Source organism: Mastomys coucha, unplaced genomic scaffold (genome assembly GCF_008632895.1).
Source record: "Mastomys coucha isolate ucsf_1 unplaced genomic scaffold, UCSF_Mcou_1 pScaffold21, whole genome shotgun sequence".
Classification (NCBI taxonomy): domain Eukaryota; kingdom Metazoa; phylum Chordata; class Mammalia; order Rodentia; family Muridae; genus Mastomys; species Mastomys coucha.
The window spans coordinates 38,764,229-38,787,464 of NW_022196904.1; the positions used below are offsets into that span (position 1 = coordinate 38,764,229).

At 46.6% G+C, this 23,236-nt stretch overlaps 1 protein-coding gene across 9 annotated transcripts in view; it reads right to left on the reverse strand.

Annotated features, from left to right (window-relative positions):
* The window catches only part of Ptpn5 (protein tyrosine phosphatase non-receptor type 5), a 54,901-nt gene extending 35,556 nt beyond the window's left edge, over positions 1–19,345 (reverse strand). The window contains exons 1-3 of one of the 9 annotated variants that reach the window (XM_031386740.1): positions 18,835–19,342; positions 17,692–18,631; positions 14,439–14,557 (exon numbers count right to left, since the gene is read on the reverse strand). In XM_031386740.1, the coding sequence (XP_031242600.1) occupies positions 14,439–14,482 (44 nt within the window). In that variant the 5' untranslated portion in view covers positions 14,483–14,557; positions 17,692–18,631; positions 18,835–19,342. Of the gene's footprint in view, positions 1–3,589; positions 3,682–14,438; positions 14,558–15,335; positions 15,417–15,905; positions 16,015–16,210; positions 16,488–16,928; positions 17,666–17,691 lie in introns of those variants that run through there. The other 8 variants (XM_031386743.1, XM_031386741.1, XM_031386747.1 and 5 more) reach the window with 8 other exon arrangements.
* Between the last annotated feature and the right edge of the window lie 3,891 nt (positions 19,346–23,236).

Consider the following 23,236-nt stretch of genomic DNA (forward strand, 5'->3'; position numbering starts at 1 on the left):
CACCACTATCATCACCACCACCATCATCACCACCATCACTACCACCACCATCATCACCACCATCACTACCACCACCACTATCATCACCATCACCACCATCACTACTACCACCACTATTACCACCATCACCACCACCATTATCACCACCATCATCACCACTACCACTACCACCACCATCACCATCACAACCACCACCACCTTCACCATCACAACCATCACCACCATCACTACCACCACCACTATCATCACTATCACCACCATCACCACTACCACTATCACCACCATCACTATCACCACCACCATTATCACCACCATCACCACCACCACCACCACTACCACCACCACCACCACCACCACCACCTCTACCTCTTCCTCCTCTCCCTCCATGAGACTAGTTTACCTTCCAGAGACTCTGAAACAGTGTCCTCACCATGACCCCAGGAAATAATGTTCATCAAAGCTTTGTAGTTTATGTGACTTGCCCAAGCTCTCATCAGAGTGAAGCTGGGTTTGAAGTTATGCTGGAGAACTCAAGCTAATGCTCTTACTCCTGCACCATTCTAATTCCTTTGTTAGTGATGATGATACACACACACACACACACATACACACACACACACACACACACACACACACACATTTGAATGCAAAAGTGGGGCCAGGGGCATTGGGTTTGAGGACAGCCTCTCAATCCTGAACTTGCTTTACTATAAGAGTACCCCTAGATAGAAAATACCCCAGGTCAGTGGACGACGATGTTAGGCAGAAAGATAAGCAAGGTATCTGGATGGGGACCCACAAGTGACTCACACCTGCTTTCACACCCCAGCCACATTCAGAATAGCTCAGCGCTGCATGCGTGCAGTGGACTCTATAAATATGCTTCCTAGAAAATGACTAATTTCATAGTCAGAAAAGCAGAAAGAGTAGCACCCAACACTGTGGAGGAAAATGGAGCAAGGTTTGGTTCTGCCCTGTGCTTGACTCCAGCCCCTGCCCCTTCAGAGCTGTGTGTCTTGACTATGGCAGGAGTTTGATCAGATTTCCAAAAACAAGATTGTCCATTCACACAGCACGGAGAAGCCCTGACTCTGGGTATTGCCTTTCTCATTGCCCACCAGGGACAGAAATAGCAGCATGGAATGGAGTGCTATAGGCAACCCTTTCCTCCTCCACCTCTGTCAGCTGGGCAACACTTGCCCAGTCAACTCACTCAATGGCTTCTCATTGCTGCGCTTGGAAGCAGAGAGTCTCAGAGATGATGGGGTGCCTTCAATATTCATTTGCCGAGCAACCTCTGTGAGCAAGACCTCTTGCAGACCTTAGCAAGTCAGGGTTCTTCCCATTTGACCGAAGAGCTGGAGATGCTAACATGATTGTGTCATGGCATCTATCTCTTTAACTGATATCTGGACATAAGTTCTACTCAAGGGGAGAGTTCCCCTCAAGTCTGTGGGAGGAGGAAGTGTCCTCCAAAGAGAAGGCTGGAGCTAATTCTTAAAGAATATTTCTATGTAGATGACAGGGTGCCAGAGGGAGAACTTGGCAGTACAAATATTTCATTTGGCACAACAACAAGAAGTAGTCTGGTCAGAAGAATGAGAAAGCAGGTGAGACTTCTCCCAGAAGTCATGAGCCCTGACTCTTGGATGTAGATTCCTTCTTGCACATGGCTGTGTGGCTTCCTTGTACCTAGAGATAGCACATGACTCCCAGAGCCAGCCTGGGTTCAGGAAATCTGCAGCAGGAGGGGGTGGAGTAGCCACATAGGTATAAGGAAGGGACTCAGGATTCAGCAGGTGGTATCTGGCCATAAAGTCTGCATAGCGTAAAATCGAATGTTTATTTCTTTACTTATTTATTGAGACAGTGTTGTTATGCAGCTCAAGTTGGTCTTGAACTTCTGATCTTCCTACCTCTGTCCTTGAATGGTGAGACTGCAGGTGTGTACTATCACACCTGGATGAAACCCATCATTGTACACTGAATAAACTCACACCATCGAACACCAGCATTACCCAGTTACAACATGTTTTTACTTTCCTAAAGGAAACCCCATATATCTATTAAGGAGCTATACTCCATTTTCCATCCTCTAAGCCCCTGCCAACCTCTGATTTTATTTGTATTTCCATGGCCAATTCTAGATATTTCATGGTTGTAGCCTCATACATGAAGACTTCCGTGTCTTGTTCCTTTCACTTAGCATAATGTCTTCAGAGTGCATCCAAGCTGGTAACCATTATCAGATGGTGCTTTAGTCTTTTCTATGGGTCTATATTTTCTATGGTCTTTTCTATTCTTCCACTGTATGGACAGACAGCATTGCATTGTCCACTTATCAGCTGATGGACATGTAGATTGGCTCTGCCTTTGGGCTTTTGTGAATGGCACTACTAAGATCCAGTCCTACTATTATCCCCACAAGCTTAGGACTTTGGACCATTGCCTCCCTGTCCTGGACCTGTTCCTTATCTGTAAGTAAGGTTGTCACATCCCAAGCTTCTTGCAGCCTCGATGCCTTTAACTGTCCTTTCATGTCTGTGGGCATAATTGCATAGTTACACATCATCACTTCTAGGAGACCATGGCTGATGATGGTGCTGATGCAATAGCTGCTATGAGCTGGAGGAAGTTCCAGCAGGGGCTTGTTCAAGAACAATGGGAAGTAAGTTTGTTTGTACCACTCCACTGTCCAGGAGTAGGTGGGTGGATGCTACTGAGGGCATCCTGGAATAGGTGCTGGCTTTGTGCTGTGTTTATGAGGAGAAAGATGACAGATTTGGTGAGGCAGGCAGAGGAGCGTGAGAAAGCATCCATCTTAGGTGTTATGTTGGGGGTGGGGGACACAAGAAGAGGAAACTTAGCTGGGAGGGACCATGATGGCCAAGTGGGAAGCTGGGGGAATCATGATAGCGTTGCACTTTACCATGGACTTCCTGATTGCCCTCTCAGGCCTCTCAGCATGCCTCCCCATCACCACAAAGCTCTTCGCTGTCTCAAGATCCTATCCCCCATCTCTATTTGCCAAATGGAACTGCTCTCATTTCCATGCCCTGGTTTGCACTGTTCCTCAACCTGCAATGTTCTTTCCAGCTTCTGCCACATCCTACTTCTCTTGTGTATTCTTCTCAGCCACCACCATAGAACTTTTCATAGAAATTTCCAGGGAAGAATCAAACCCTCCAGGCTTCTCCACAGCTGCCTCACACTTCCCTTGATGCTTCTTAGTGATGTATACACCTACCTTCCCCATCCACTTCAGTGATGTGGGAGCATCCTTCCCCCCTCCACCCCTGAGGCATTCCAGGCATCCAGTCTCAAAAATAGGGTAGTGTCAGGTTCTCAGGTGACTTTGGGGTCTCTGATAGGAGAGTGGATTTAGCTAGGAGCTTCTCAACATAGAGAAGAGCGGCTAAGTAGACCACCATCCAGGTCACTTATCAGCAAGTTTAGCATGCAGGGGCAGACGATGAGCTGGCATGATGGAAATGAAATGATCAGGCTGGTCACATTATGCAAATGAGTCACTAGTCACAGAATATGTAGGTTCAGTGCCCTCCGGGACTATACACAAGTACTCACTCACCTAGCTCCCTCAAACTTCATTCCCAAAGTATCCAGGTAGGGAAAGGTTCCATCTGGGGCCAGGGCAGGGAACTTTCCTCAGTAAAAAGCAAACTGTAGATGTAAAGAAAAAGTGGCCAGCTTCAGGACATCAAGTTGGGGGAAACAGAGGCACAGAGAAGTAACTCGGGTCACACAGTTGCGACCTGAACAATGTTTTCAGGTAGTTCACCACATCCTCAATTCTTGTTAGGAGTCACCTGCTCCTTCACCTAGTGACTTGTCTGCCTCTTGTCACAGAGAGGATCCCTGAAGTGGAGCTCAGTTGCCTATGACACCCGTGTCGTGCCCCAAGGCTCCTAATAAGAATCTTTACCGTCTGGGTTATGAAGTGTTTCTGTTGTTGGCAGCTAAAGAGACCAGAATGATGCATGCAGCAAACTCAGGGAACAGACAGGCTCTGCACTCAGGCCTCCCAATTCCTACCTAGTTCACGCTATTTCCATCCCACCAAGCTGCCTACCCTCCTGGCCCATCTGTCTACTGTCCAGCCATCTGTGCCCTCATCTGAGAAGACCATGAACTTGAGAGTGCTCTGAATCTCAAAAAGGGGCCTGACTGTTCTCTGGCTGAGAAAGACTCAAATGAGTGACTCCCTTTCCATCCTGCTAAGGGTAGTAGCCTTGTGGAGCATTCGATTACCTAGACCCAAGGAAAGGAGGGTGGAAGGGGCTGACCAAGGCCACCTAAGGGACTTAGCAACCGGCTTTGTATCTTTTGAGTGAGTCTAACACAGGGACTGGCCTGTCCATTTCTTCAACATGTGTTTACTGCAAACAGCTACTGTGTGCAAACCACACAAATGCAATGAGTCACAGGCATCTCTTGCAGAATGCAGGTAGGAAAGAACCCAGGCCAGTGAAGGTGTCATGTCTGATAGGAAATGTTCAGGGTGCCCTGCAGTGCTATCAAGGCCCAAACAAAGTAGAGGAGTCATAAGGTTGATGGAGGAGTGGGAGCGTGTGACTGTGTGGAGGGAGTGCTGACCAGGCAGAGGGAGGGCATGAGGAATGGAGAGAAGAAACAAACGTCAGTCTGACCCTGTGTCGGAAGGGAGGGGCCGTGGGATGGGATGATTTGCCGAGATGGGAACTAGTGCTGTCTCCTTCTCATTTTCCTTCTCCTTCCTCTTGTTCCAGAGAGGCAAGGCAGACATGTCCTAGTTACCTCGAGGAAGGTTTGGGTGTAGATCCCAAAGTCATGCTTCCTGAAAAGCTGTCCTTCACAATTTTGTGTCTTGGGGAAGGTGGAGACCCTTAAGATGGAATCTCCTTGGCAAGGAGGTAAGTGTTGAAGATTTGGAGAGCCGTCTTCAGGCCAAGAAAGATGACACAGCCACCCCCTACCCAGTGTGTGCATGGATGGATATGCACTGTGTGTTGGGGGGGAGAGTCTATCTCTCCTTCTACCATGTGGGTTCCATGTATCAAACTTAGGTTGTCAGACTTGGTAGCATGCACCCTTATTTGCTAAGCCATCTCACTGCCCCCTAAGTTCTAAGGCTGCTGACTAGGAGTGGAGGGTGAATCAAGCTGAGCGAACCATTGGTAGAATCTGAGTCCAGCTGTGATCATTGGACAGTGTGAATCATCTGCATAGGTGGATAGACCTATATGATTATGAATAGTGTCAGGCAGGGACTCAAAGGATAGCTAAAGGGCTTGAGGGTTCAAAGGACATCTGGTCTACCTGCATTTTCTAAGGCTCTAAAAACATTCCATTCTGCTCCCCACTCCCCAGGTACACAGTTTTAATTTGTGAGGAGAAAACAGGCAATCATGAACGTGAAGGTGTGATCACACCTCCTGTGGGGATGCTGATGCTTTTTCTACTTAGACTCTCACTCCATCTCTAATGCCTTGGAAATGCACCTTCCTCTCCCTCTGCTGGAAAAGTCTCTTTATCTGTCTGCCTGGGAAACATTAATTTTCACTTTAAGCGAAGTGGGACCTGTTTGAAAGGAAGGGCCCAGCAAAGTGGGGGTGGTAGACAGGATAGGGTAATGGGGGATAAGAACAAAATGAAATGATATCTATTTACGAAAATGCCACAACAAAATCCATTACTCTGTGCTAATAAAAATTAATTTAAAGACCCTGTTCAAATGTTACTTCCTTAAGAACTCCTGCTGACTCCCTTAGGGAGCTTGGTAGCCATTTTCTTGTTCTTATCCCTCTGTTCTGTGTTCAATGTCCAGGGTCCTGCCACACTGGGAAGATTCACACTCAGGACTATGGTGTGATCATTACGGCTTTCCTTTGCCTAGAGCTTACTGTGTGCTGGGTTCTACTCCAAACACAAACATCCTTTCTCCTTTCTTACTCTAACATCAGGTAGGAAACTCCCTTCTACACATGTGAACGTGGTAGTGGCGGAGAGGGAGAATTATTTGTTCAACAGCAGAGGCAGGGTTTACACTGTTTGCTTCAACTCCAGATCCAGGTTCTATAGTTTAAGAAATGGGTTTCCTGTTTCTCACACTTAATCTTTATCCATCCAATTGTTCAAAAAGTAGTTCTAAAAAAATAAATGAAAGTAGGTTAGAGTTTGAGTGTTTACAAGTGGCTTATTAAAATTACCACAAAAGAAGCAAATATGAACCCTTGATATTGCTCTACAAATTAGAGCCCCCAACTGGCTCCCTGATCTTGGCCAAAATAGCTGATTTCCAGGTCCCTGTTTCCTCTCATGGTACACAGTTAAGATTCAGAGGGTTATTAGGAAGATTAACTGAATTTTGGGTCCTCTACAAAGTTTTTACATGAGATGTATGTAAAATGTTCAAGACATGATCCTATAAGCTCCTAAAGACACCCATAGTTGAACAGTTTTCAAAGGCAATTGTACAAATGGACAACAAATAATGAAAAAAGTGTCCTACAGACATCCTTAGCCAACAGGGAAATTACAGCTAGAGGTTCCATCTCACTCTACTCAGAATGGCTATCTTCAGGAAACCAAACAGCAAATGCCAGAGAGGATGCTGGGAAAAGGAATTCTCATACACTGTTGTTGGGAATGTAAAGTTAATGCAGCTATAGATATCAATATAGAGGTTCCTCAAAAAGCTAAAAAATGGAGCTTCCATAGGATTTAGCTGTACCACTCTTAGGTATTTACCCAGAGAAATCTAAGTCAGTAAAGGATGGAGACATCTGCACACCCAAGTTATGCTGGCACTGTTTATAGTACCCAGGCATGGAATCGGCCTAGAGGCCCATCAGCAGCTGAACTAGGATAGAGAAAAGGTGGTATATGCGCACTATGGAGTCTTATTTGGCTGTAAAGAACGAATTTATGTCACTTGGTAGAAAAAAGGTAGAACCAGAGAACATCATGTTAAACAAAGTAAGCCAGACTTAGACAAATATCGCATTTTCTCTAATAGGTGGGCTCCTAATTTTTTTTAAAGACATGGAAGTAGAAATGCAATTAAATGGAAAGGGAAGGAGCTTCAGGGGGAGAAAGGGCATGAAAGCATGTTAGGGTCGAGCATGATTGAAATATGTCACACACGCATATGGAAATGTCATAACCACATCCACTGGTTTGTACCGATATTTGCTGATTTTTAAAAAGGGGAGTACCAGTTGTTATTTTTTTGTGTGTGAGCTCTGGGTGTTCTCCAATGACTACAGCCCTTTTCCTTCCATGCAAGGTCTGTGTAGTCTCAAGATGAATCCTGAATCATGCATGAAAGCTCTGTTTTGTAACTTTCGCCAATTTCCGTGGTGTAAATGTTCTATTATGGTTGCTTTCAAGCTGTGAATGTGAGGTGCTTTGCTGCCAGCCTTGGAAGAGGTCCAGAGCTTTGTTGAATTTCTCTGTGCCTCAGTTTCCTTATCTGGTAAGGAAAATGGACCCACAGAAATAATCCGTGCTAAGTAAATCTAAGAATCTTAGAAGAGCACATAACACACAGTACTGTGTTATCCATCAGTTCTGTTAGGCATTAGTTGTCTGGCTTCACCTGGCCATACTTTGTTTTGTGCTTTTGGTCTCTACCTGCCTCTGGTTTCACTTGGACTTCCCTGCTGCTGCTGCTGCTGCTGCTGCTGCTGCTGCTGCTTCTGCTGCTGCTTCTGCTGCTGCTGGCTGTGCCAGTGTTGCTGTGACTTGCTATGGAGAAGCTGTGATGATCGCTTCTGGAATCTTTTATGTTCCTTCTTATGAGGCTTGGAGGCATTTAGGGAAGGGAAGATGGGAAGATGGGAAGATGGTCACCTCAAAGTCTGCCTCCACCTGTAGCTTGGGAATCCTAGCTACTGTCACATCCACAGTGGCTGTAGTTCCCATTATGGTCCCATTCCAGACTCTGAGTAGCCCTTCTGGGTCATGCTTGGCTCAGCCTTCAGCAGTACATGTGGGGAAGAAGAGGGGATCTTCAGGGTTTGAGGGAGGAATCAGATAAAAAGAGTCAGAGGCAAGCCTAGGCTCAGGAACAACTTCTAGATTGTGGTTCTTTTGCACGACCTGAGCATGAACCAGGTAAAAGAGCTAGAAAGGACTAGGAATGAAGGCTGAAAAGGGTCTGGCCTCCTGAAACAAATTAAACAAAGACAAGTCAGGTGTTTATATGTGCCACATACTTCTCTGATCTTTTTTAGACAAGCCTGGTGTGTGTGTGTGTGTGTGTGTGTGTGTATGTGTGTGTGTGTGTGTGTGTGTGTGTGTGTGTAGATGTCCTAGTCTGTTCTACTGTGGTGAAGCGACAACATGGCCAAGGCAACTCATAACAGAATATATTTAATTGGGGGCTTGCTTACAGTTTTAGAAGATTAGCTCCTAATCATCATGGTGTGAAGCAGACAGGCAAAGCTATTTACATCCTTTGCACAGGCAGCAAACAGTGAGTGAGTGAGTGAGTGTGTGTGTGTGTGTGTGTGTGTGTGTGTGTGTGTGTGAGAGAGAGAGAGAGAGAGAGAGAGAGAGAGAGAGAGAGAGAGAGAGAGAGAGAATGAGAATATGTGGGTCTCATGTGATCTTTTGAAACCTCAAAGCCCTCCCTCTCCCCAGCACACCTCTTCCTACAAGGGCAAACCTCCTAATCCTTCAGTTCACCAGCTGGGGACTAAACATGCAAATATATGAGCCTATGGATGTGTGTGTGTGTCAAGGGAAGACATTCTCATTCAAACCACCACAGAGGGAGACACCCTCATCCATTTATAGAAACTAAAAGAAATGTAGGGATATTTAGGATCTGACAAGATGGTCATTGTGGCCAATAGAGAAGTCAGGATGGAGACTGGATTCTTTTACTTTGTTCTGGAAATAGCTGTATTCCTGGGACCCTGGGTGGCCTTCAACAGACATGAGTTGACTCTCTTAAAGCATGACACACTGGCTGTCTTGTGGTTGCCCTCCTTAAATCAACCATAGTCCTTTGGGAAAAGGGTAGGTTCAGATGCGGGCATAATACATCCTGTCATCTTCTTACAGAGCCCTGAGCTGGTGTCTTACTCTCCCTCAGGCTCAGCAGAAGTGAGGGGATCTGCAGGGCTGTGGTAAAGACTAGGAAGGGTCCTGTGTACAGACAATACCAGGTAATCCTGAGGTAGACATCCCCACTGCTGTTCCAATTGACTCAGCTCAAAGCATCTTCTGCAGTCTACCTCCAAGTCATGGGAGCCTCTTACTTTTTAAAGTTGCTATCAGCTACAAAAGTCAGCCTCCCATTGCCTTAGGCTCTGCCAGGTATCCCTGAAGTTAAAGAGAAAGGCTTCCCAGACAAACTCCTCTCTCCCCTCTGAAAGGCCCTGGCTTGTTTCCAGACCCTCAGAGCTAGACCCACAGCTTTGGAGAGGAACAGGTAGAAATAATTGAATTCTTTAAGTCCATTTCCATGATGAAATGTGTGTTCTCTCCTCCTTCTCACCCTCTCTGTCTCCTATTCTTCCTGTTTGGACAGGCTCTCTAAGCTGTGGCCTCTTGCTCTTTCTTCCAGGGCTCATCTTAGTGCATGCCTCCTACAGGAGCTCTCTCCAGTGAGGCTGCTGCATGCAACCTGGGCTCCGAGTGGATTCTTTCTTCAGCAGTCTGGTGGAGGACCTGGTGACACCCCATCCTAGAGCTGTTCCCTGGCTCACCTGTCCATGACTGTGTCTTCTATGAGCTGCTCAGGCAAAGGAGGAGTAAAGGATGAACTTAGTTTGGTATCCTCCAGTGTAGGGAGACAGAGAAGAGACAAAAGGTAATGCAATGGGCCCTCAGTGCTTTCCAGTATGCTCAGATTCAGGAGATGGGAAGGGAAGAAGTAAGAGAAGATGAAGGAAGAAATGAACAAGGAGAGAAAGAGGGACTGAGACTCAGCCTTCAGTACAACTGGAAGACCATCCTTCAAAGTTTTCTGCGGATATCTCTTGACTATATAACCCCATGTTCAGCACAGGCTCCTCCTTGAAAACCTTTGAAGTTCATCTCCTCTAGGCAGCTTTCTTTGGCTGATCTCCTCCTCCCTGAGGCTCCCTGGTTTCTTCCTTGGCCATAAGTCCTAGGCTATGATTTTCATCTATGCTCAGAATTTAGACTTCTTTTCACTATTTTTATTTATCAGCTTCAGGGAGCAGTTTGGGATATATTTGCAGTTATTTTACTTTTTAATTTTTTTACAATACTTGTGTGCGTGCATGTGCGTGTTTGTGTGTGTGTGTGTGTGTGTGTGTGTGTGTATGCGCTATGATATGCTTGCAGAGGTCAGAGGACAACTTTTGGAGCCATTTTTCTTCTTCAATCATATGGGTTCCAGGTATAGAACCCAGGTCATCAGGCTTGGCGGCAAGCACCTTTACCCACTGAGCCATCTCACTGTCCCCCTCGGAGTGTGATTCTTAAATTTGTGTTTTTATGCTTATTTATTTTTGTGGTCCTGAGGATTGAATTCAGCATGTCTTAGATACTAGACAGTCCCCACCTACATAAAAATATTTGTCTTTATCTCATGTGTGTAAATAGTTTCCCTGTGTCTATTCTTGTGCACTGCATGCACGTCTAGTGCTTATGGAACCTGGAAGAAGGTGTTGGATTCCCTAAAAATGTTGTAAGTCACCATGTGGGTACTGGGAACCAAATCTGGATCTTCTGAAGAGAAATTAATGTTCTTAACCACTGAGGCATCTCTTTAGCCCCTGCATACTTATCTTAAACTCTGTGTCTGAAATAATCTTAAGACAAAACAGTATAATACAATATCCATACCTGCATAGCTCATTCTGGAGACACATAGCCAATCCCAGTCTCTGCTTTACTAGCTTGCAAAATCTAGTGAGTGATGCCAGATATGTGTGAAGTGAAAGCTGGGCATGTCTTATGGAGGGTGTAACTGCATGCACGAGAACTGAAAGACAAGGAGGAACCCTTAAACAGCAGAGAAGATGCTTGGGGTGAGAGAAAGCAGGATACAATGGCTTGGAGAGGTAAATGGGCAAGGAGGGGCTTCTCAGGGTGGCTGGCAGCTGGGTAAGAGCAAGACACAAAGCACCAGTGGGCATTTCCCCCCAACCTTTCTAGTTGTCACTTAGAAATCAATACCCAAACCAATGTCATTATGATTCTATTTACACGAAGTTTCAGAAAAGATAAAATTCTCTCACAATGATAGAAATGGGAGTAATTATTGCCTTTGAAGGCTGGAGGTTAATGAAGCATTTCACATCTCTCATCGTTTTATTTTTTTAGACGTGGGAAGAAATTTTCTCTTCCGATTCCGTAAAATAATTCTACCAATATAAAAGTAGTATTGCATATATATATATATATATATATATATATATATATATATATATTATATAACACACGAGTAGAATCCTTAAGGCATGTCCACTTCTGTATCTTTGTGTTAGTCAAAAAAGCTCATAGGATTGTAAAGACTCAGTAGATTATTGTGCATTTGACTGCATATAAATATACCTTTAAGATTATATGTGAGCAATCTTTAATAAAGGTATGGCCTCATGTGTCTCAGGCTAGCCTTGAACTATGTTGTCAAGGGATGACTAGAACTTAAGATCTTCCTGCCTCTATTTACCAAGTGCTGGGATTACTGGCATGCACTACATACCCAATTTATGCAGTGCTGAAAAGTAAACCCAGGGCTTCATGAATGCCCGACAAGAGCTCTACCAACTGAACTATATCTCTAGTTCCCCTACTTAAAATTTTTTTTTCAGCTGGGCGGTGGTGGTGCACGCCTTTAATCCTAGCACTTGGGAGGCAGAGGCAGGCGGATTTCTGGGTTCGAGGCCAGCCTGGTCTACAGAGTGAGTTCCAGGACAGCCAGGGCTACACAGAGAAACCCTGTCTTGAAAAAACCAAAAAAAAAAAAAAAAAAATTTTTTTTTCTTGAATAGAATCTCACTAGGTTAGACTGGCCTTGAACTCGTTATTTAGTAGTTCAGGCTGGCCTTAAGCTTACTATCCTCCTGCCTCAGCTCTCTGAGTGATGGGGCTTGCAAGCTCGTACCACCAGCTCTATCTGAAAGTCTGCATGTCTTATACTTAAGGCTCACATTGATATGGACCATTGTTGCCAGATTGCCCTTTTTGGCCCCATTAGATCTCACTGGTTCAGGGGTAAGGTCTTGCAGGTCATGTTGGTTGCTGGCTCTCCCGTGTCCATCTTGATGCCCGGTGCAGTGAATACCTGCATGCTTGAATGAATTCCACCCACTACAATCTCTCAGGAGAGCATTCTTTTCCCACCCACAGTGCATTTAGATCACAATAATTCTTCAGGAATGGCAGTTATGCTCATTTGTATTCTGTCCCCCGTTCTTCTTCTCTATTACCTCCAAGATCATGCAGAGCTCACACAAAATTCACTTGTTTTAAATTAATGGCTTCTTCCTGCACCATTCATTCTTAAGACTTCCATGGGAGGTTTTCTTCACACTAGGCAAACAAAAACTCCCTTTTATTTAAAAAAAAAAAAAAAGCACACCATAGCTTCTCAAAAAGTAAAACATAGTTACCATATAAGGCAGCAATTTTACCTCTAAGTATATACTCCAATGAACTAAAAGCAAGGCCTTAAGCACACTCTCTCAAGCACTCCTAGAACCCCTTGATCACATGTGTCTCTCTCTCTATTTCTCCAAGATCCAGCTCTTGTGGCCCATATCGTCTTCTTCCTGTTCCAAGATTTGGAGCCAAAGCATCTGCTAGACTCAGATGGAGTTTGGACCAGGAGGTTCAGTCTTTGCGTCTTACACTAAGGCCACCTGTCAACTTGTTCCCCACAAGGTACAGCTTCACAGTTGACTTCCTGTTGGTGGGAACAGCTCATGTTGGCAGCAGGTCAACATGTTACCTATCTGCCCTACACCCCCAAAGCATCTGACGACCACAGGGAGCATCACTGTCAACAGCACAGGCTAGGAGGGCTTAAGTGTTGCAGCATCCTGGAAACCTAAACCTTACCACTGCTAGAGATAGGGAAACTGAGTTTGGAAGACAGGAAGAGCCTCACTTAGGTCAGTCAGCCATGGGCAATTTTAGGGTCAGAACACATCTACAGTTGTGCCAAGCCATATGAGTGCATAGGTATTTTCTGGTGAACTACTTTTGTTTTTGGCACAAGGCCCCATAAAATTTGAAATATCCATACACACTTTGTTCAGTTTAATGCATAGGTATTTTTAAATGACTATCTACCTTCTAGAGTTTTGCCCTGGACACTTGCAGATTCATTTAAATAATGAGTTAGGTGTCTAACGTATTCATACTGTGTGAATAATTTCTATATCCTATTGCTCTCTCTGCCTTTTTGGGAGTCTGTCATTTCACTGGAGACGATAATGCCTTGTCCTGCAAATCCATACCCTTGTGCAAGAAATTAGTGTCTTCAGAATGTTTGTTAGAAAAGTGGCTGAGGGCGAAGGGGTTAAACAGGAGAAACCGTGGTATGAATGGAAGGACCTAGCTTTTTGGTAGAAGTAAGATCAAAGATCTCAAATGTTACCATTTCAACTGGTTTGCAATCAGTGCAGGTGTGTTTTTCTACTTAGCCCCAGTCATTAGCAGTGTTTACAACATTGAGTCAGACTGAACAAGATATGAAGATTTTAAAAAATTACTATGCTTGTGTGTGTGTGCATGAGTACCATGGTCTGTGTGCGGAGGTCACAGGACAACTTTACAGAGTCATCTCTCTCTTTCCATCTTTCCATGGGTTCCAGGGATCAAACCAAGGCTTTCATGGCAAATGATTTATCCCTTGGACCATCCTGCTGCCCAAAAGACACATATTTGACTCAATTTGCAGCACAGACATTCATGTCCCCTAAGTTTTATGAATGTGGTTCTACAACAAGATCACTATATCCTTACTATGACACAATATATTTATTGATTCAGTCTAAGTCTAAGATATGAAATCTGGTACATGAATGGCCAGTTCCAATATTCATCCCTTCAATGACAATATTTAGTGAGCCACTGTATAGCACTAGGGCTGTTTTGCTAGGCACGAAGAATACACAAATAGGACTCAGGTCCTCTTGGACTCATTAACACTAGTGTATTATAGGTCTCATTCCTCAGACCTATAAGCAGCCGCATGATGGGCCCTGCCCTCTTTCATGCCCTTTTCCCTGCCAGACTTCTCCCTTGCCTACCTCTTATGGCAACACAAGGCTCCTTAGAAATACCTATCTATTCTTATCCCAGGGCTCTTGCACATGAAACCTCTTCTAGAAAGGATTGCTCTCTCAAGTCTCCTCCTCACTTCCTTCAGGGTTTTGTTTGGATGTCAACTCCCAAAAGGCAGTTTTGTTTAAAGAGAGTCCCTTCCTCCACCCTTACCCACCACTTACTCCTTCTCCTGCTTTATCCTGCTCCAGAGGCAAACCTCAAGCATTGCATCTTGCTTAGGTTTTATTCTGTCTCTCCTGGCGTAGGAAGTTTGTCTTTTTCAGCAATACTTTCCTGGAACCTGAAACAAGCCAGCACATCACGGATGTTTCTGTGCATCGGAGGATGAGTGGATGAACTAGTTCTTGACCATATCGGGTGCTTGTCAAGCAAAGCTTTGCATCAGGAGTCATCATGGCTCCTATCAGCCACTCCTGTTCGTTCAGAGTCTCCTTCCCCCTCCTGGTGGATTCTTTTTGTGAATGGCAACATCAGCCATTCAAACCACAAACCCTTGCCATCGCTTACTCCTCCTTCCCTGAAGCACACACATCAAGTCACCTGCAGGTTTTGGTGACAAGAGACCTCTTGCTGGTGCCAGACCTCTCTTCTATCCATTCTCCCAGCCACCCCCAGTCCAGGCCCTTGTTATCTCTCCATAGGCTACTGTCATCTTTTCCTATTTGAGCTCCCTGTCAACAGGCTGTCCCATCTAGCTTGCTCTCCTTGTAGCAAGTCTGATTACATCTCTCTTCCACTTGACAATGAAAGTCCAATTCCTTGGCTTGGCACACAGTGCCCCAGCACCTGCCACTGCCAAAGCCTTGTCATGAGTTGGTTTTAACTCTTGGCTTCAGTGGGGATGGATCACTTTTCAGTTTCTGACTGTGTTCCAAGTCCTTGAATCGTCTGCTCCCTGCTCAGTCTGTTTCTACCCCTTGGAAACATCCCATCTGTCTTTTAACATCCAAATCACTTAGACCTAGCTCAAGTACCACTGAACTTCAAGAAATCACCTTGATTCTCAAGAAGAAATCTGCCCTGCTTCTAAATATTTTTTTTTTAAGTAGGTTATCTACCTTGTTTGTTCCCTGGAGTCTTTGCATTTTTGTCTTAACTCCCCCACCTGCTTCACGGAGTGGTTGACACTCACTGTTGTGCTGTGCAGAGGAAATACAGGTGAACAAGGGTACGGAAAGCCTTGACACTGTGTAAAGGTGCATCTCCTAATCATTCAAGTTAAATAACTGCAAACTAACTGGTAAGCAATCGTCCGCCAGGGCATTGACGTGGATGTCTTACAGGGGCTGAGTACTGGGTGGAGGCATGGTCAGCAGGAAGAAGACTGGCTTTAGGGAAGATTCTCTGAGAGGACTTAAAAATCTCACATCCTCAAATGATCTGAAGATGGAAACAAGCAGAGGGCCTATCTGCGAAGCTAAGGCACTAATGTCGTAAACATCAATCCCTTTCTAAGTCCTCCCTCTGTCCTGGGAACTGTGCTCAGTAACCTACATGCATTATCTCTTCAAGTCAGGAAACATTCCCTCACAAAATGAAAGGAGAGGAGACCAGGTCCAGAGGAGTTATATAAATAAATGTCCCCCCCCCCAACCCCAGGCTATCCCCAGTGAATGAATAGTGCAGACCTGAAATCTTGGACATCAGAGAACTTTCCTCAAGGAGAAAGTGCATGGCAGAGAGGTTACAAGAAGCTTCTGAGCTACACAGTGGTGAGGGGGAGCTGGACCTGGGACCAAGGTGTCCCACTCTCAGGGTGGGAGCTTTGGCACACCCCAAACCTACATGCCACAGTTCTTTATGAAGTCATTATAAGTGGTGCCTCTTAGGAGGGGGAGGAGAAAGATACCATCTCCATAGACTACGAAGGCAGCGGTGGCTCCTGGAGCTGTTATGAGGCCACCTTTGCCCTGCTCCATGTTAGTCTGCTTACCTAACTCAGGAAGGAAGCTCTTGAGACCGCCTCATGCCGCTAGAGACCGAACTTGGTCTTTAACTTGAACCCTATTCCATCCGAACTCTCCAAGGTGACCAACTTCATCCTTTCTCCATCAAGTTGTGGTTGTACTCCCTAGGCCCACCTCTCTTGACACTTTCTGTCACCAGACAGCCCACTCTGCATGGGGACACCTAGCTGCCCTTGAGGGAGCCTGGTGCAGCTGTAACTCAAGCTTCCTCAGCAGCTTTCTCAGCAATACCAAGAGGCCAGCCTTAATAAGCAGCAAGAAAAAGAGACATCAGTAGGGACCTGGAAGGATGACTAGACCTCTACAAAGACATGGTTGACACTGGAGATGAGAAAAAGTGGGTGCTCATGGAGGATGGCAGAGTGCCTGACTGGGAGGGCATGTAGTCTTCCCAAAGTTAGGTGAAGAGATGAAGCATGGAATGCCACATCACCTGGTCCAACTGGGGACCCTCAGACTTAGCAACTTCTGGAAGGGCTGGATTTACACCAGGAATCTAATTTCTGCTTCATTCTCCAAATTACCCTCCAAACTATGGCTGCTTGCAAAACAGAGACCCCCTAGAGGCGAAATGAGGCAAATTAAAGCACCCACTCCCAATTTTTTTAAACCAGTAAGGATGACAGGAAGTGAATGGCATCTTCAGCTTCAGCTGGGGGAAGGGCCAGCATTGCCAAGACTCACCTGGCATACTCACGTGAGTTTCTGGGCTCTAGGGTTTCCTGGGGATTAGGTCTGATTGTGTAGGGGAAGAAAATGAGTATAAAAACTAAGCACCCCAGATTCGGATTCATGCTTTGCTACTAACTCTCTAGTGACCTTGGCCTTACCACCTCACTGGACCTCAGTTTCCCTGTCTGGAAAATGAAGCTATCAAATGAGTTTTTCCAGCCCTAAGACGCTACTCCACTCTCTAATTGATCTTTGATGAGGATTCTGACCCAAGCTTTGCAGGAGCCTGGGCCTCCTCCAGGAAAAAAAAGCAATATGTCGGGGGGAGGGGAAATGCACCAGGATTCTATTTTGGAACCGAGTGGCGGATGGCTAAAGGGTCTCGGGGAAGGCACAATTTGGCAACCAGCTGGCCAGCTACCATTTCCATCACCCCTCTCTGGGCTCAGACTCCGGAGAGGCGCTGCAGCTGAGAGCTGCACACCAGCCTGGGCCGCAGAAGCTCGGACCTGGATCTCTATCTGGATCCCTCCTTGGAACCACGCAAGAGCACGGGGAGTGGCGGCCGCTCCTTCCATGGTCCCCAACCACAAGCCCCCTCCCCTGATTGGGGACCCCACTTCCAGCCGTTGGGGCGCCCTACGGGGGGCGTGGCGGGGGCGGACTCGGGCTCTTGGGTCCGGTGGATTGGAGGAGATGTCAATTTCGCTGCCGCCCCAGAGGGGACCCCCGTACCAATGCCTCCCGGCTTCTCACACAAAGGCGCCGCACTTACCGGCCAGAGCGGGCTCCAAGCGCCGGCGGACAAGCAGGCTGGCGGGAGGATGTGAGCGCGCGAGTGTGCGTGTCTGCGTGTGTCCCTGTCTGTGTGTGACAGGGGCCGTGCGGAGCTCGGTGCGTCTGCGTGTGCGGGGGCGTCCGTCTGTCGGTCTGTCCGCGGAGCCCTCAGTCCCGCTTTCCTTGCTTGTTCCCTGCCCAATCGCCCCACCAAATGCGCCTGGACTGCAGAGTCGCGGGTACAGCTGCCGGGTCTGCTGGGCACCCCCAGCCCGGGCTCCGCCCCGCCCCCGGACGGGCTTGCGCCGCTCCCCGGGAATTGCGCAGGGCTCGCCGGCTAGGCGGGGTGGGGGTGGGGAGCTCAGGCATCGCCTAGGGCTCTAGAGGGGCGGACCACAGACCCTTTACATCGGATCCCATCTCCAGTGCCCCCTCACTCGCCGCAACTCTGTGCGGAGTCCCTATAGGCGCCGCCCCCATGCCAAGGTTGCCTGGACTGAGAGGGCGGGGGAGTGGGAGCGCCGCATCCATTTCATTCATGATTTTCTTCTCTCGGGAACCCCGGGTCGGGGCTGCGCGACTACGGCAACCGCCAGAGGGACCCCACTAGGGCTGTACACATTTTATCTGGAGCAGGACGGATAGACAGATAGATGACGGTAGAGGCAAGATAGACAAAGGGGTCATAACTGGGGTGGGAGTGTTCGTGTACAGGGGGGATGCTGTAGCGCTTCCTGCCAGGATGCTGGCACCTGTACCCGCGGAGCACCGCATACCCGGCAGCTCAGGACCTGTTCCAGGACTCGGAGGAGGCGCCTTACTTCCCACTCCTTCTTTTTCTGTCTCTGTAGAACAAGAGCGGGTGGACACCTCTCTCTCCATCGGGGTTAGCTCTCGTGACTTATGCAGCGGGACAGGCACGCATCTGCTTTGCTTTCCTGTGGGCACCAGGGTTCCAAGGTGTGGCATATTTCCAATCTTACCTTCTCCGGGGCTGGTTCCTGAAATTTTACCCCACCGCAGGCTCTGTGGGCCAGTGGATTGCACACGCAGCGGTTATACGTGGAGAAACTGAGAAGCAGCACGCAGCTACGAAAAAGAATGGTTCCAGCCACTGCTCTCCTCCGTAGCTTGAATTTACCTCAGTAGCCTCTTTACTAGTCTTCCATCCTCGGCCACCTGCAGCTGCTTCTTTACAGAGTAGTCCGAGCGATCCTTTTGAAACGCGCACCAGAAAGAAAAAAAAAAGAAAAGAAAAGAAAGAAACACACGCACCAGGTTGCATCTACCCTTTGTCAGAACCCCCACAGCCGATGGCCATTGCATTCAAAGGAAAGCCAAAGCGCCCGTTATAGCCTGGGAGGGTCTTCATGAGCAGGCGTCCTTTAATGCTCTAACTATGCTCCCTGCCCTTCACTCCTTCCTCCCAATCTGTGGCCATAACCAAGATGGCAGCCTCTCAGGCCCCAGGACCTTTACATTGTTAATATCTCCGCTCCAGAAAATCATAAGGCTTTCTTTTCTCCCATGACCTCTTTTATGAGCTACTTCCCCGAGGTCTTTGGTGATTCTCCTAGTTAGGATTGCAGGCCTGCTCCTCGCGTTTTCCTACGGTAATTATAACCTTCATTTTGTGTACCCAGAGGTGCTCCGGTTTCTTACGCTGCCCTGCAGTTTTCCCCTGTCACCAAAGTGCTGTTCTTACATCTCTAGGCCATTGACCACGCTGTGCTTTAGCCTGGAATCCCCTCCCCGCCCCCCACGCTTTGTGCAATTCTCAACATCAAGTGTCACTTCCTCCTTAGAACCTCCCTGGCCACCGTGGGATCATTCTCTAAGTGTCGGTCTGAGGGAAATGCCAGTCCTTTATCCGATAGCCTACAGTGGCTCTCCATTTCATCCAAGGGACAGCTAAAACTGTGTTTCCAAAGACACTCAGCCCCATTACTTTCTATTGGCTGTGATGGGCTTTCCTTGCCTTCCCCCCAGATGCCCTCTATTCTTCCAGACAGTGACTTTGCTCTTCCTGATTCCCAGCACAGAACGATCCATTAGTATGTGTCTGAAGGTCAAGAATATTGATCTGGAGGACCTAAACTGGGTCTTTTCTTTGCCTAGGAAAGACACCAAGGCAAGCTAGGTTTCCTGTTTACACCCTCTAGGAATTTCCTTTCCAGGCAGTGGGGAGGAAGGAATCAGTGTGACAATCAGGACTTACTCCCTGGATGCCCAAGAGTGCTTGAGGACCTGCTGCCCCTCCCTGAGTGTATCAGCACCGTGGTGGAGTGACAGGCTGAGCTTTCCCAGGTATCATTAAAGTGACTAGCTGCTACTGAGTGCCTACTATGCATGGGGCAGTGCTTCGTATACTCCTACCGTATTGCTTTATTCAATCTTTGTGGCAACTTCGGTGAGTGGTGGACATTTTTGACATGCCAATAACTTGGAGAGACCAAAAAAAAAAAAAAAAAGGAAAAAATGAGTAACTTATTGTTATTTAAGAGGTGTGCTCTTCAAATGAGGCTCTAGCTAATTCCAAAATCCAAGCTCGCAGAACAGAAAGCCTTTGTTCTGGGGCAGGGGTAGCAGATGTTAGTGAAAGAGAGAGAGGACTCAGGGGTCTCACTGCAGGTCAGTCAAGCCAGGTTCATGTTCTGTCAGTGCAGGAATCACAGAGGAGGCACAGCTGGAACTGGAGGGTTTCTGTCAGTCCTGCCTGTTGTGGTAGAGATTGGTCTTTCCTGGGGGAGGGGGGCACGGCTGCCTCCTGAACTCCTCTTGCTCTGTGCAGAGCTCACTCCTAGCTGTCATTGTAGCTATTGATGCCCATCTCAAAGAGAGAAGCAAGGAAGACCCTTGAAAGCCCCTCTAGTAGTAGGGACTCCGGGGCTGGAGAGGTGGCTCAGTGGTTAAGGGCACACAGTGCTCTTGCAAAGGATTTGAGTTCAGTTCCCAGCACCCACATCAGAGATGCTCACAATCACCTGTAACTCCAGCTCTAGGGGATCCAACACTGTTTCTGGCTTTCACGGGTATCTGCACTCACATGGCATACACTTGCTCAGACAAACACATAATTAAAAATAAAATGAAATAGTAGTCAGGGCTCAAATGATTTTTCTCCTTTGCTTCTTGCCAGGATCTCTATCAAGTAGGGATATATCTCAACCAGCTTGTTTACCTTGCGTCTGCCACGACCACCCTTATGAAGACTTTCGGCCCTCTAAGGGGTACTTTGATCCAGCCAACATCAGTCCTGAATTCTACCTTTTCATCTACACAAGCACCCTGGGAGTTACTGGTACTGCCAATCAGAAATTAGGGGTGCTGAGGGCTTCAGGGACTTTCATGTCACTACCCAGCTCGGTCACTCCTGACGCAAGAGGGTTGGGCTTATGTCTGCTAGTTCACAGAGCCAGCATTCTGCCTGTCAATGAGTCAACATAGAAAGTGACTCTATCTCTTTCCTATCTCTTTGCTAATGGGAGGAACAGCAGCTCTGTGAGGCCCATGGCACTGAAGCTGGTAGGAGGCTGGGAGGACTTGGGGGGCTCTTGAGTCATTTTGTGTGACTCATTTGCTCTGTTTTGAGGACAGAAGAAATGTTTGGGAAAGAAGAAGAGAGGGAAGAGAAAGGAGAGGGGAGGGAGGGTGAGCAAAGATGGTCAAAGTATGTCTTGTAGTGGCTTTTGATGGACTCTTACAAATCAGAATCAATATTTCTTGCTTTTGGCCTCATTTGCAATTCACTTTGTTGGTAATGAAATGTTTTGCTTCTGTGTAAATACTCTCCTGTTCAGATTTTTATTTATTTACTTACTTATTTATAACCTACCCTAATCCACAAAGGATCTGAGGTGGCTTACCACAGAAGCAGAAACCATAAACAATGTTAAAAATATCGGTGGGGGTAAAGAACCAGGACAGAGGAAAATGTAAATACGTGTTGAGAGACTGGAGTGAGACTCAGCAATTATAGCTGATTTTATTTGAGTTCTTCCTGTGTGCAAAGGAATTCACCTGTGCTATCTCACTAAATCCTGAAAAGAGCCCTGTGACGTAGATCCTATTAATATCTCCAGTTTGAAGCAAGGAACTGGGGCTCAGAGGAATGGAATACCACTACAAAGCCATGGACCTTGAAAGTGGTAGAGCCAGTGTTGGAATACAGTTTGGTACTGGGAGCCTTGCGTGCAGCCACTGTATTTCTCCAAAAGGGAGAAAGGGCAGTGGCTGCATAGTCCTCAGGGACCGCTAAGGTGCTGTAAAGAGGCTCAGATTTGGGTCGATCATCTTGGAAGCTAAAAAGAAAGGAGAGCAGCCACCTTGTAGCTATAACTCATCTTCTTTGGGTTTTGCTGAAGTGTTACTCTTTCAGCGAGCTGTACCCTCCATGACTGCTCTCTCTACCAAGCTCTTCCTGCCCCCGTTGGCTGTTCTGATCTGCCTCTCTTTGTTTCTTTTACATCGGTTTATTTTACCTTTTAGCACATTGCATCACTTGTTTATAAACTATATTGTAATAGACAATATCTCACTTGTATTTCTTAGGAGATTTTATAGTATGTTCTAGATGAGTAAATTTATGAATTATACATCAGATGATTTCTTTGACAGAGCCTGTGGTGGTTTGACTAGGAATGGCCCCCATAGACGCATGTGTTTGAATTTTTGGCCTATAGAGAGTGGCACCATTAGGAGGTGTGGCCTTGGTGGAGTAGGTGTGGCCCTGTTGGAGGAAGTGTGTCACAGTGGAGGTGGGGCTTTGAAGTGTCATATGCTCAAGTTACACCCAGTGGCACACAGTCTTCTGCTGTTTGAAGATCGAGATGTAGACTTCTCATCTTCTCCAGCACCATATCTGCCTGGTTGCTGACATAGTTCCTGCCATGATGATACTTGACCAGCTCTAATGAAATGTTTTCCTTTTGTAAGAGTTGCTATGGTCATTGTGTCTCCTCACAGCAAGAAAACCCTAACTAAGACAGAGTCGTTAAATTTTGCAATTTTTATTATTTATATTATTTATATATTCATTATTACAATACATAGTACATATCATTATGTGTATGTGAGGGTATGCTCACAAACATGTTGGTACCTGAAGAGGCCAGACCCCTTTGTTGGATCCCACTGGGGTTGGAGTTAAGGTCCCTTAAGGAGTGAGCTGCCTGAGAAGGGTGTTGAGAACTGAACTCAGGTTTTCTGTAAAAGCAACATATACCCTTAACCACTGATCTATCTCTCCAGTCCCCAATAAAGTCACTAATGTCCATCTTTTCTCACTGGAATATAAGGTTCACATGGGCAAGCATATTTATGTTTGTATTGTTGATATATTCTAGGTGTCTGTCTGTCTGACATACATGAGGTAAGCAGTGAATTCTTTTTAAATGCGTGGCATTGGGAAGAAATAGATACACCTGATTGGCAGTGTAGGCTACTGCTTTTGTAGCTACATGTCCTGTCTGTTCCCCTTTATTTACTTGCTTCTGTAAAGAAGTGGAGGTAGCCCCAGCTCTTAGGTCTTTGGTGCCTTCTGA